The 14,126-nt window shown below is 39.3% G+C and overlaps 3 protein-coding genes across 5 annotated transcripts in view; 1 reads left to right on the top strand and 2 right to left on the bottom strand.

The window, feature by feature from the left end:
- The first annotated feature begins 28 nt into the window (after positions 1 to 28).
- On the top strand, positions 29 to 6,511 carry LOC141906833 (retinoblastoma-binding protein 5 homolog). Of its 3 annotated transcripts, none has more exons than XR_012619426.1 (14): positions 29 to 193; positions 704 to 729; positions 1,276 to 1,448; positions 1,875 to 2,015; positions 2,100 to 2,187; positions 2,602 to 2,783; positions 3,182 to 3,301; positions 3,806 to 3,959; positions 4,046 to 4,117; positions 4,538 to 4,655; positions 5,109 to 5,175; positions 5,313 to 5,644; positions 5,806 to 6,223; positions 6,335 to 6,354. XR_012619426.1 is itself a non-coding variant. In XM_074796257.1 (14 exons), the coding sequence occupies exons 3-14, from the start codon at positions 1,342 to 1,344 to the stop codon at positions 5,940 to 5,942; spliced, it is 1,413 nt and encodes a 470-aa protein (XP_074652358.1). In that variant the 5' UTR covers positions 329 to 349; positions 704 to 729; positions 1,276 to 1,341; the 3' UTR covers positions 5,943 to 6,511. The 3 variants fall into 3 exon arrangements, 2 of the variants coding, with proteins under 2 accessions (XP_074652357.1, XP_074652358.1); XM_074796257.1 differs by lacking the exon at positions 29 to 193 and adding an exon at positions 329 to 349 and having other exon boundaries at positions 5,313 to 5,415; positions 5,521 to 5,644; positions 5,806 to 6,511; XM_074796256.1 differs by having other exon boundaries at positions 5,806 to 6,511.
- Positions 6,512 to 6,558: 47 nt separating this feature from the next.
- On the bottom strand, positions 6,559 to 9,000 carry LOC141907044 (coiled-coil domain-containing protein 97-like). The gene is made up of 4 exons (XM_074796592.1): positions 7,908 to 9,000; positions 7,537 to 7,600; positions 7,349 to 7,460; positions 6,559 to 6,819 (listed from the first exon to the last, which is right to left on the bottom strand). Exons 1-4 carry the CDS (start codon positions 8,547 to 8,549, stop codon positions 6,705 to 6,707), a joined length of 933 nt encoding a protein of 310 aa, XP_074652693.1. The 5' UTR covers positions 8,550 to 9,000; the 3' UTR covers positions 6,559 to 6,704.
- Positions 9,001 to 9,900: 900 nt separating this feature from the next.
- The window catches only part of LOC141907856 (dynein axonemal heavy chain 8-like), a 63,014-nt gene continuing 58,788 nt past the window's right edge, over positions 9,901 to 14,126 (bottom strand). Inside the window, exons 83-85 of the mRNA XM_074797600.1 lie at positions 13,022 to 13,211; positions 11,863 to 11,984; positions 9,901 to 10,722 (exon numbers count right to left, since the gene is read on the bottom strand). Of these exons, the coding sequence (XP_074653701.1) occupies positions 10,435 to 10,722; positions 11,863 to 11,984; positions 13,022 to 13,211 (600 nt within the window). The 3' untranslated portion in view covers positions 9,901 to 10,434. The remainder of the gene's footprint in view (positions 10,723 to 11,862; positions 11,985 to 13,021; positions 13,212 to 14,126) is intronic.

Genomic DNA, 14,126 nt, shown 5'->3' with positions numbered 1-14,126 from the left:
AAGTTTGAATACAAATCCGACGAATAGCTAATTCCAATATGGAAGCCGGCAAAAAGCGCTCGTAAAAATCGACCGAATTTCGATCAAATTCGACGAAAATTGACAGAAAACATCGACGGATTTGTTGCGAATCAGTTTTATATTGTTCACATTGAATATTCGTCGACGGCAATCATGAATTTAGAATTGTTAGGTATGAATTTAATCGCTGTAAAGCTACTGAAAACATCCTTACTGAACAACCATCATTCGCCTGCCAGGGGCCACTCTGACGTTCACTCTACTACTAGTACTGGGCCTTTCCGCGATTATTTTACTATTTTCGGATGTTTCTAGCAATTATAATACAGTGAGGAGTGAGAACTTGTGTTCAGAATTTAAGTTTTTTTCTGCGTACCTCCCTAATAATGATATAGAATTGTGAAGTGGCGATTTTTAATTACCTTGCTTTACTGACTAATGTCTCCTTCAGCTTGAGAGGACATAAGGTGGCCTACCTCTGTCAGTTCTGGTGGTGCATACCTGATAGAAGTTAGGACCAGAAAGCACTGGCAGCTGACCTATAAAACATTGATTTTTAATCCATTTCATTTTACACTGATTGAAGGATATTCAAAAAGTCTTCATTGAAAGGCGGTTCTAAATGTCAAATTATTTTACTTACTACTGAACTGAAGATTTTCTTTTGACATCTTTTTTTCAGAATCGTTTGGTCAAAATTATCCCGAGGTAAGATCTATCAGTGATTGAATCACAATGGGCTCAGCATTGCCGAGGCATTGTTTTATTGATTTGAGGCCAGTCTTTAGACTATATTCTATTGTCAATTTAGTTTAAGCATAGTTTAATTGAACTTCACTCACGACTGTACAACAGAAACAGAACCCAGTTCAGGATCCAGTTCCACAGTTGTGAGTTAGAGTTAACTCTGAGTTAAAGTCAGTTCATTTTCATCGATTAGTTTACTTTTGAGTTAAATCTTAACACAAATCTGTGGAACCGGGTTCTGGGCCCTGTTGACTTAGAATCTTAAGCCTGATTTTAAGTCGTTTGGCTATTGAACAAAAATGATCTAAAACAGGTCTTGAATAGATAAGATCTAATATCTTAATTCACAACTGTGGAACCGGATCCAGGATCGGAATTTACAAATAAGAAATTACAATTTACAATGTTATTCTATACAGATCAGAAATTACAATTTACAAATCTGTGCCCAGTGCGTGAAATTGAACTGATTTTAACTGAAAGTCTCTATAATTGTCTGTTTGATAGGATTTTGATGGAACGTTGGATTGCGTCAGTATCGCCGTCACGTGTACTTTCAATAAACGTGGCACGATGCTCGCGGTCGGCTGCAACGACGGACGTATAGTCGTCTGGGATTTCCTAACTCGAGGGATCGCCAAAATCATCCAGTCCCACGTCCATCCGGTTTGCTCACTCAGGTAGGTGTGCGTGCACATCCCGAAAAATTGCCTTTCTTTTAAATTCAGTTTGCAATTCCTCAATGGCATTGATAGGATCAGATTCACACTTTGGAAATTTTGAATAATCTGTGAATCAAGAAATGTCTGAAAACATTTCGATGTTAAATGTATTCGAACCTTGGCATTAGAAAAATTGTGAACAATTCTTGGGTCGGTTTTATATGGTTGGTATTAACTTTAACCCGGCCGGGGTTAACTCAAGTCATCTTTTCGATTCAGTTAGCCCCAGAGTTAAAGTTAATACCAGTCTAAAAAACCCGACCCCTGGTATTTTGTTGCGATAAAGATGTCAAAATTCCAGAGTTCCTGAGATTGACACAAAACAAATGGATCCTACATCATAAATTATAGTCTGATTCTAATGAATATTTGTGTATATTACAGCTGGAATCGAAATGGTCAGAAACTACTGAGCGCTTCCACTGATAATACCGTATCAGTGTGGGATGTATTATCAGGTGAATGTGATAAGACTTATCGATTTCCGTCACCGATACTGAAAATACAGTTTCACCCGCGTAACAGGTACTGACTCAATCATAAACCCGTCAGAATGAGAATCTCTACAGAAAGAGAGAGTTATTTAATCATGGTTAATTTTTGTTGCAGCAATAAGTTTCTCGTTTGTCCAGTGAAACATGCGGCTGTTCTAATGGATGTTATAGATGGCAGCACAGTAGTTCCTTTAGACGATGATGTAAGTTAACTCTCTGATATCTAGACCCCTTTTCTCTTAAATATTGACGTTGTTCAGCACTGGCTACAAGTAAGTGAGTATCCACCAGGTGTCACTAGTGTGCAGTAGGACTTCAACTACTGGAACAATAGCGGATTCCACTTTTGGCAAGCAAAGATCCAACAGGTGTCGCTAGTGTGCAGTAGGACATCAACTACTGCGGCAATAGAGGATTCAAGCTGTGGCAAGTGAGGATCCACCAGGTGTCGCTAGTGTGCAGTAGGATATCAACTACTGTGGCAAAAGAGGATTCCACTTGCGGCAAGTGAGGATCCACCATGTGTCACTAGTGTGCAGTAGGATCAACTACTGCGGCAATAGAGGATTCCGTCTTGGCAAGTGAGGATCCACCAGGTGTCTCTGTTGTATTTTCAGTCTGATTTGAATATCGTAGCTGCGTTCGACCGACGCGGACAGTACATCTACACGGGTAATGCTAAAGGCCGGATGCTCGTGTTCGAAACAAAGTCGATGAAATTAATGGCATCGTTCCGCGTGACGACGGGGTCATCGAGTACAACAGCTATTAAATCAATTGAGTTTGCTCGTCGTGGCAAGTGAGTAATTAACTGAATATACTGTACACTTCTATTAGAAAATCACACCGATTAAATACTCCATTACTTGGTGGAAATTTGACTTAGAACAACAGAGCCAGATCTGTGGGTAATTGGGTTCTTTTAACACTGAGATCCACAAGTGTGGAACTATATGTGGAATTCCACGCTACCGGGCACTTGTGTATCAGTGATGATTATATTGTAGTTGTTTCCTGGTGAATTCAGCCGATAGAATTATATTGTAGTTGAATTCAGCCGATAGAATTATATTGTAGTTGTTTCCTGGTGAATTCAGCCGATAGAATTATATTGTAGTTGTTTCCTGGTGAATTCAGCCGATAGAATTATATTGTAGTTGTTTCCTGGTGAATTCAGCCGATAGAATTATATTGTAGTTGTTTCCTGGTGAATTCAGCCGATAGAATTATTCGCGTTTATGAAAGTGGTGAAGTTTTAGCTTGCGGTAAAAATGGCGAACCGGAACCGATACAGAAACTACAGGATCTCGTTAACAAGTGAGTAACAGGCTCATCAGCCCTTCCATCTCATCAGCCCTTCAATCTCATCGGCCCTTCCATCTCATCAGCCCTTCCATCTCATCGGCCCTTCCGTCTCATCAGCCCTTCCATCTCGCCAGCCCTTCCATCTCATCGGCCCTTCCGTCTCATCAGCCCTTCCATCTCATCGGCCCTTTCATCTCGCCAGCCCTTCCATCTCATCCTTAGCCTCTCTGGGCATTCATCAGGGTCTAGTAACTGAGGCCGTTCCATAAGGTTGGTTGTTTCAGATACTAGACCCAGAGTGTAGGACCAATGATAAATTTTCTCAAGTGAATTCTGGGGAGCAGCAGGAAAATTTTAAACATTCTTTCATGTGGGACACATGGTAATCAGAGGCATGTGGTAATCAGAGGCATGTTTCGATCAGAGGCATGTGGTAATCAGAGGCATGTTTCGATCAGAGGTAATGAGCTTCATGGCGTGCGCGGAGGAAGTCAATGTGAGTTGTTTGTATTTTAGGACTCTATGGAAGAAGTGTTGTTTCTCCGGAGATGGAGAGTTTATCTGCGCCGGCTCGGCGAGACAACACGCCCTCTATATCTGGGAGAAAAGTATCGGTAATCTAGTGAAAATCCTACACGGTACGAAGGGCGAACTTTTACTCGATGTAGTGGTACGTTAAACATGAAACCCGTGAAACGTGAAACACTTCTGCGGAGCTGTTTAATTATTGTGAGCATTATTATATTATATTTTCAGTGGCATCCAGTTCGACCAATCATTGCTTCCATATCGAGCGGAGTTGTGTCCGTTTGGGCTCAAAATCAAGTTGTAAGCATCGAAAAACTAATTACTGTTAATTCTGGTTTTCATTTTGCCTAAGATCGAACCAAAATGAGCATAGCTCGATCTAATATTGTATCTCAAGTATGAAACAGGACCAATATTAGCTTAGTCCGGGTTTAATTGTGAAATTTGACCGAAATTAACTTAAGTCAAACTGCTGTGGAGCTGAACTAAATGAGCTCAGTCAGGTTTAAATGATTAGTCTCAATTGACTGTTAAACCCTGGGGCCGGTTGCATATTCATGGCTTAGACTTAAGACCAACTTAGTTCTATAGCCAATCTAACAACTTAAGACCAGTCTAAAGATTTAAGACCACTTTTGGACTTAAGTCACGACTGTGCAACTGGCCTCTAGATTAACGTTGTAGTCACCTGTTGTTGTCTATGGTGTGTTCTATTCGCAGGAGAATTGGAGCGCGTTTGCTCCGGATTTTAAAGAATTGGAGGAAAACGTCGAATATCAGGAACGAGAATCCGAATTCGACATCGAAGATGAGGACAAAATAGTGGAGGATCATAAAGGTAAAACATGGCTGCCTCCGTTTAATCACCCTATGACATCATCAAACTGCTAGGGATTCGATGTTATAGACTCTGGGGATTTATGGAGGCAGACATCTCTTCTTGTGTGACTCAAGAAAATATGTCTGCCTCCATACATCCCCCTATGACATCTTCAATTTGTCTACTAGTGATTTGATCTATAGAAACTTCTAGAAAAGATGTCTGCCTCCATAAATCCCCCTATGACATCATCAAATTGTCTACTAGTGATTAGATCTATAGACACTTCTAGAAAAGATATCTGCCTCCATAAATCCCCCTATGACATCATCAAATTGTATTCTAGTGATTTGATCTATAGACACAAGATGTCTGACTTGTGGACATCATCAAATTAGCTAGCTTCACTTCCAGAAAAGATGTCTACCTCAATAAAATCACCCTATGACATCATGAGATAATTATTTGTAGAAACTCTAGAGGAAGATGAAGAAGTCGATGTAGTGGACGTAGAGCCAATAAATGCATTTGTGAGCAGGTAAAATATACCCCCCCCCCAAACAGTACCCCCACCCCCTAACAGTACCCCCACCCCTAACAGTACCCCCACCCCCTAACAGAACCCCTCCCCCGAATGTGACCTATGATCATTCAATGTTGTTTGTCTTTTTGTAGTGATGAGGAAAATGAAGATGATCATGCGTTACTATTTTTACCGGTCGCTCCCGATATAGATGAGCCGGAGGAAGGTTGGGCGCTTCCAGAACAACAATCTCAGGTGAGGGTAGTGAGGGGAACTCCGCGAGGGGAACTCCGCCAGGTTTCACGCGTCTTCCCAGCTCAGATATCACACTCATTCTCATTGAACGGTTTATATTTTCAGGCAGCAGAAGATGCGAATAATTCGGCCTCGAGACCGGACAAAAAACGAGCTTCGGTCGATCAGAGTCCGCGGAAAAAAAAACTGAAACCGATCGATATAGAATTACCGGACGCTCCTATCGATGGTAAGAGTCTCACGGCTTGAGTTCGAGTTGTAATTTCTTATCAGTTAAGACAAACACACTCCGAAATATTTCTAGTATTCTAGATAAACTTTTAAGTCTTTCCTCTTTCTTCTCTTCCTCAAAAATATCGCTCTTAGTTTGTATTTTTTCTTTCTTTATAGAAATTCACCCGTTGTTGAATGTGAAAAAACCGGGCGAAAAAGTTCCCAAAAAACCGGGACCGAAAACGAAATCACACACGACGCACAAAGCATCGAAGGATTCGAAAAAACGGGCTTACAAAGAGAACTATTACTGAACCAGATTTAGCTGGAAACCGGGCTTACAAAGAGAACTATTACTGAACCAGATTGAACTGGAAACCGGACTTACAAAGAGAACTATTACTGAACCGGATTGAACTGGAAACCGGACTTACAAAGAGAACTATTACTGAACCGGGTTGAACTGGAAACCGGGCTTACAAAGAGAACTATTACTGAACCGGGTTGAACTGGAAACCGGGCTTACAAAGAGAACTATTACTGAACCAGATTTAGCTGGAAACCGGACTTACAAAGAGAACTATTACTGAACCGGGTTGAACTGGAAACCGGGCTTACAAAGAGAACTATTACTGAACCAGATTGAACTGGAAACCGGGCTTACAAAGAGAACTATTACTGAACCAGATATTTCTGAACTTATCAGGTATTACTGACCATTATCAGATAAACATCAGTAAATAAACACGTGTTGTGCAATAAACAAATAGAATCAGCTCTCAAAACAAATTCTCTCGCGAAATAATTTCCTCGAGGATGGTCGGAAATTTTACAGGCGCGGCAGCCATTGTTTAAATATACCCAGTACAAGCAGCAGAGAAAATTGTACAAAATCATTAAAGTAAATTGTATTTTTCTTTTTTTTTTATTAATAAAATGTACATAATTTTTCGTAAAAAGCTTTACTTGATGATTTGAGGAAAACTGATCACTGTCATAGTGTGTGTGATCACGGTCAGTCACAGTGTGTGATCACGGTCGGTCACTGTGTGTGATCACAGTCGGTCACTGTGTGATCACGTTTGATCAGCTCCACTGTTCATGTCCTCTTCATCTCCGTTGAAATATTTCTCTTCAGCGTCGATGTTTAATAATTCTAATGAATCGTAATCAGGATTCTGATCAACGCGACTGAAAATAGACAATCATCAAAATACGTTTCATCAATTTAATACCGTCAAAATGAGCGAAACATTGTCTCGTAAAGGTGATCATTTTTGACAAAGTTCTCGAATGCAACAGGTGGTCCACTTCACAGCCTCAATTCCACAGTTCAGAACTGAGTTCCACCATATCTAGATTAGACCAAAATCCGGATTCAGCATGTTCAACAGTGATTTGTAAAGCTAATTCCAATTCTAATTGGACTCCAGATTCAAAATATTGAAAACTAATCTAATTTAGTGTATTACTGTTGTACACTGTCCAAAATATTCATGCACCACATTTGATGAGGACACTATGCAGTATCTTACCCTTAAAGACCTGCACTCAGGATCTGCAGTAGCTCAAAAGTTGGTTAAAGATACCGTGAACTCGCACTGGTAAACTCTAACCAACAGCGGACCCAGCACTCGAGCAGAAGTCTACCGTATTCATATCCAAGCAAAAATCAGATCAGATCTAAGGTATGCGGGGTTAAGTTTGAGTTATATCTTACCTGTAATCAAAGTTTGAGTCTTTTCCATCTAGGAATCTTTGACGCATTATATTCTTGAATTCAGCTCTCAACCGGGCGCGTTCTACCGAACTGACCTGAGCTGGTTCTTCATCTGCGCAACGGAAAATAAACAACAAATGAATCAATTACCGAAATATTTCCATCTGTTCAATTTACTTTCCTCTTACCATCGTTTTCCTCTAATTCAGTCTCTTCGTCTTCATCGCTTTCAGTTTCTTCTGTTTGTGATTCCTGACGGTGAGAAAATAAACATTTCTATAAATTAAATACCGGTGCCGCGGGCTCCGCATAAATCAGTCATTCCTGGATATAAAGAGTCTCTACTAATCTTTCTAATTGCCAATTTCTCAAAATTGAAGCAGTTTTAAAGAAGTTTCAGTCGTTTTGCTCAAATTAAAGGAGTTTGAAGCAACTTTAAAACGCATTTTCTGATTAGAAGGAGTCGTAGGGACCCTGAGTGACCGGCGCTGATGTTCTTACTAAATATTTTCTTGAAGATGATATTTTAAGGATAGAGTTGATATTCTAAAACACGAACCTCTTGATCTTTCAGTGCGGTAAATGTGTCATTCATCTGAACATGTCTGAGATGAGACATTAAAATAGTCGAGAATCTTAGATCCGTTTTATCGACTTTCATCGCGGCCTCTTCGCTCGTCTCGAACCGTCCGACCATCTGATGAAATAAATACGGATCCCGAAACTTCATCTGCTCGTCGCCGAAATAACCGTCATCCGAGTCCGAGTCCATTTCTTGCATCGCTTTATACCGCCGGTTTTTAGCGATAACCGCCGCGCGGCCCCGGTCCGAATTACGCGCGATATTTCGTAAATAAAACGCGACCGCGTAGTCGTCGGCGACCGCGCCGAAACACGACGCGTCCTCGGATACGAGGAATCGTTCGAATCGAGAGAGGAATCGAGCCGGATTCTCGACGAGGATTCGTTCGGCGATCGAGTATTTCTCTGCGTACGTGAGGTCCGGTTCACCTCGCTGCTGGTGTTTAAAATGCGCATCCGAACTCGCGACGCGACTCAACATCGACTCCCTCGCAGTCATAGACGAATCTGATTTACTGAGTCTAGATGACTCCTCAGAGTCCTTGACTACTGCTGCTCTACTGAGTCCTGGCATTTCACGGGAGTCTGAGATTGACATATCGACACCTGATGACTCCATGGAGTCTGCAATTGATCTACTATTGACTCCGACTCCAGTAAATGTTGACTTCCCGGGAATGTGGGATTGCACTAACGACTCATCAGATCGAGGAGTCCCAAGATAGAATGAGAGGTTGAGCTTTTCCAGGAGCCTGCTCTTCTCATTAAAAAACCCATTAAGGTCTCTTCATTAACCTCGAAAACAAGAAACAGGCTTTAAATAAGGCATATGCCCAGGGCCAGGCCCAGGCGCTAGTCTTTTGTTCAGTTTGGTACTTTACTTTGGCTTTTTTCTTTGCCTCAACTCGATACCGGCTTTCACTATTTTTGATTTGTCGGTACTTGGCAGAGGCTTTTTGGAACTCGATTATATTGAATTTTTGCGGTAGATTGTGAGCAGGTTTTTGAGATGTTATTGTATTTTTCTTATCGAAATAAATTCAATTCAAAACTTGACGGCATCTACAGACTCGTTCCCATCCGGTAAAATACGAAATCAAATCAAATTCAGAATATTTGACCTAGTAGATCAAACTTTCATTACTTTAAATAAATTTGAACTCAACTTGAACTCGCGCGCCGCGCCGTAGTAGGAATATTGTGTCATTTGAAACATTTCATAATCCACCCAGTGAAAAAATGTACAATTACTTTAGTTCATAGAAATTCCGCTATTGTTATTCATAGGGGCAGCACTGAACGGTTGGAATCTATCGCAGACTCGCTATGCTACTGTGGCACCTGAGGAATACAGATCATTTTTTTAGTCAAATTTCATACATTATTCCAACACTTGTTCGTTCAGAAACAATCGTTGTATCAACACAAAAACTTTATTCAAAGGGTATCTTTTTCTTAAACGATTTTCAAGCCACTTTTTATAGAACTATTTGCTTAGCGTTTGTATTAGCATTCGGTAAAGCGGAAGACTCACGTGCCACAGGAAAACTTTTTGATAAATTAAACTTTATTCCAATTTGTAAATTAGACAATATGCTTGTTTCAGATTTTGCAGACTGATAAGTTCACCTGGTGAGGGGATACGATTCTATTTGCGTCTATAAAATGTTATTCAAAATGAAATAACAAAAGAACAAAGACTGGTCTCCCCGGTCCGCCTCTCAAACTGAGTCATCAGAAAAGAACGATTTCTTGGAGATTTCCTCCGCATCATCAAGAATAAAAGAAGAAACAGTTTTTTCTGTTTTGAATATAACATGCAGTCAAGCTGTTTTTATATTTGTGCATTAAAGTTATAACAAAAGAGTAACATGCGGTAGAGTTTATTCTCTATTTATACGAAAAATATTCTGTGGACGGATTAAACTTAAAAATGGTAACATAGTGAATGCCTATTCACATGCGGCGTAAACAGAAAAAAAAAACCATTTCAAAATATCTTTAAACACGTATAAATAAATGCATTAATCTCCTTAAAAAATACACATTCAATGCTAGGTGCATAACTTGTAGAAATTATCATAGATCTTAAAGAATCACATGCAGAAAAAAGGGGCAGAATAAAATCAAAGCTTCGAAAATGTTTATTGTCATGAAATGAAGACGCGCCGAATCTTGAATTTAGTGCAATTTTTTGTATAAACAATTGTTAAATCAGAGGGCCTCCAGATCGCTTACGAAAATCACCTGCAGCAAAAACCAACGGATTTCGACAAAAATCTCTATTTCTGTCATAAAATGAAAAAAAATAAATGACGATACAATCTTAAAATGAGCGCAATCAAACGCAAATTCTACGATAAGTTAAAATCATTAAGACTCGAGCAAAAAAAGAAACAATTATTAACGGAAAATAATGATTCAATTCGATATGGACAACAGACGAATAAATTATGAATCGAATTCTAGAAGATTGCGGGAGGTGCCGCCAGAATGAGAAGGGTTTATTTGATATCGCACAGTGCTGCCACCCCACGTAGAATCCAATGATCAGGACTGACGTTTGTTTTCAGCACTATGAACGTGATGTAAGTCAAATCCGTTCGCTGCGGTTTTTTATACACCGGACATTGATACAATCGAGGATCTTTAGGAGCCGTCGAGTTGATGGCGAACATGTGAACTACTGGCAGCGGCGTGAATAATACTTTAGCGGGTGGCTCCGTCAATCGGCAATTCTTCCTATCCCAACCGGCGCCATCTAGGGCTAAACCGTACACGTAAACACCTTCCTGTTTATATAAGAGAAAACAAACACATTAATTTATAATTCTAGTTTCAGTTTCAGCGAGGTTCATCTGAACTATAAACACCAGACATTTTATCAGCACACTTTCAAAAACTGATCATCCACACTTCACAATGTGTTCAGTGCTTCACCTGAGACATTTTTAATTGAAAATGAACTACAAACACCAGATATTAGACATTTTATCAGAACACTTTCAAAAACTGATCGTCCACACTTCACATGTGTTCAGTGCTTCACCTGAGACATTTCTAATTGAAAATGAACTACAAACACCAGATATTAGACATTTTATCAGCACACTTTCAAAAACTGATCGTCCACACTTCACATGTGTTCAGTGCTTCACCTGAGACATTTTTAATTGAAAATGAACTACAAACACCAGATATTAGACATTTTATCAGCACACTTTCAAAAACTGATCGTCCACACTTCACATGTGTTCAGTGCTTCACCTGAGACATTTTCAATTGAAAATGAACTACAAACACCAGATATTAGACATTTTATCAGAACACTTTCAAAAACTGATCGTCCACACTTCACATGTGTTCAGTGCTTCACCTGAGACATTTCTAATTGAAAATGAACTACAAACACCAGATATTAGACATTTTATCAGCACACTTTCAAAAACTGATCGTCCACACTTCACATGTGTTCAGTGCTTCACCTGAGACATTTTTAATTGAAAATGAACTACAAACACCAGATATTAGACATTTTATCAGCACACTTTCAAAAACTGATCGTCCACACTTCACATGTGTTCAGTGCTTCACCTCAGACATTTCTAATTGAAAATGAACTACAAACACCAGATATTAGACATTTTATCAGCACACTTTCAAAAACTGATCGTCCACACTTCACATGTGTTCAGTGCTTCACCTGAGACATTTCTAATTGAAAAATGAACTACAAACACCAGATATTAGACATTTTATCAGCACACTTTCAAAAACTGATCGTCCACACGTCACATGTGTTCAGTGCTTCACCTGAGACATTTCTAATTGAAAATGAACTACAAACACCAGATATTACACACTTTCAAAAACTGATTGTCTACACTTCACACTTGTAGGTGAATGCATGTTGGGTTGTTGTTATTACTTACAGGAGGGGCGTTAGTGATATCCTCTTTAAACTGTTTCATCACATCGTTGTGTAAAGTCACCGAGTCTAACGCCCAACCTTTATGAGCGCGGGTAACCTCCTGTCGCATAGCCGTCAGAAAACCTAGCATCGGAAAAAAATTTAAAAAACAATCACAATTCACATTTTCAATCAAAGTCCGTTAATAAGTCATCATTTTGTCATTAAGTTAGTCATCCAATTACTGAAGTCGTCTCTACTTGTATTTCTTATTCAATTCACTAAGTGTAAATCATCATTTGGATTTAAGTCATCAACACATGAATAACGAGAGAAATCCCACAAAAGATTCAGCCGAAAATGACAAATTCGTAAATCAGTAAAATTGTATATAATTCTAGCAAATTTTCGGCTAATAAAAATATAAGCCATCATCAGGCGTACCGATACAGAATATATTTACAAGATATTTATGCAGGAATGTAACAAAGGAACCGAGCGAATGATTAAAAGTTGAATACAGATTAACCCTTTCAGTGCGTCTACACCGCAATGCCGTGATGGATTTTACTAGTACACCGCACTGCGGTGTATTGGTGTAATAAGTAATTAATTTCTATCTCTATTGAAAGATGGCAGCACATGTCAAACATAGTGAAATATCAGTTACTAACGATACATCGCGCTGCGATGTAGACGCACTATAGTGGTATTCCCGTTATTCAACACACTAGGGCGGAATTTCTCAAAGTTTTCAAATTATCTCCAGCACTATAGGGTATTAAGGCTAAAAAAAATTGATACCTTGTTTCTCCGCTCTGCTGAGCTTAAATGTTGACCCGGCCGGCCGCCTATCTACCCTATACATTACTTTTTTTTAAAATCGTGATCAATTTAACCATAACAGACCCGGCCGCTATAGAAATGAACTGTTTATAAATTTTATCATATTTTACAAAAATGACCCGGCCGCTGCGGAGAAACAAGGTATCATTTTTGTTTAGCCTAATTAGTCACCAATGAAAGGGTTAAAGTAATTTAAAAAAGACTGGAAAACTATAGTAAAGAACAGAGTAAGTAATTTCTGTATTTTGTGTAACTTTTCGACTAATAATGGGTTAATGACCATTCCGACTACGACACCTTCAGCAGCAGTGAGTTAGAGAGAAATATCATCATACCTTGCGGATTAAAGAAACCAGTCATCCAGAACACGTTCGGACGACCTTGAAAGATCCACGCGGAGAATTGATCGTTGCGTTCTAACATCTCGGTGAACCAGAATCCGAGCGTGCTGCTCTCCCACGAGATACGTCTCCAAATCACCGGCACTTTCGCGTCGTACATGTTGTCCAATGCGTCACGTAAATTCTACAATGATAAGAAATAAAAACATATCGTTTGTCAAAGTTTATACTTTAAAATTTTCTGTTTCAGTTAGAAAACATGCCTGGATTTAACAATAATTTATTTATCAATTTGAGGCACCCAGTTTCCGGAAGGTACAACATGTCATTTGAAACAATTCATAATCCACCCGGTGAAAAATGTACAATTACTTTAGTTCATAGAAATTCCGCTATTGTTATTCATAGGGGCAGCACTGAACGGTTGGAATCAATCGCAACTCGCTATGCTGCTGTGGCATGCGAGGAATACAGATCATTTTTTTTGTCAAATTTCATACATCATTCCAACACTTGTTCGTTCAGAAACAATCATTGTATCAACACAAAAACTTTATTCAAAGGGTATCTTTTTCTTAAACGATTTTCAAGCCACTTTTTATAGAACTATTTGCTTAGCGTTTGTATTAGCATTCGGTAAAGCGGAAGACAGGAAAAGTTTTTGATAAATTAGATTTTATTCCAATTTATAAATTAAGACAATATGCTTGTTTCAGATCTTCAGGGATGTGATTTCATTTTTATCAAAAACCGGAACTCACCTCTTATTGCAGCGAAGCTGCAATCAAGCGAGCCCCAGAAAAATTTTGAATTTTCATTGCCCCGAGAGCCATTTTAGAGCATTTCGGATAAAAACGATGTTCCTAATTCTAACCAGGAAATAGACAACTACTGTCTGTCACACCTACTCTCCGTGCGACGTTTTGGTCCGTAATTTCGTTAATAATCGGTTTATCAACCTTTATTACGCATCAATTTGTTCAGTGAGGAATTCGCATTCAGAAATAAACAACAAATTTCACTAAAGTTGTTTTTGTTTTCATTTATGAGCGATAGTTTACTCGGCATACGCTCGCGTAATGCTGAAAAAACCGCTCCG

This window comes from Tubulanus polymorphus, chromosome 6, assembly GCF_964204645.1.
Source record: "Tubulanus polymorphus chromosome 6, tnTubPoly1.2, whole genome shotgun sequence".
Taxonomy (NCBI): domain Eukaryota; kingdom Metazoa; phylum Nemertea; class Palaeonemertea; order Tubulaniformes; family Tubulanidae; genus Tubulanus; species Tubulanus polymorphus.
The sequence above is the reverse complement of the archived record's forward strand: the minus strand, read 5'-3'. Positions and strand labels throughout refer to the sequence as shown.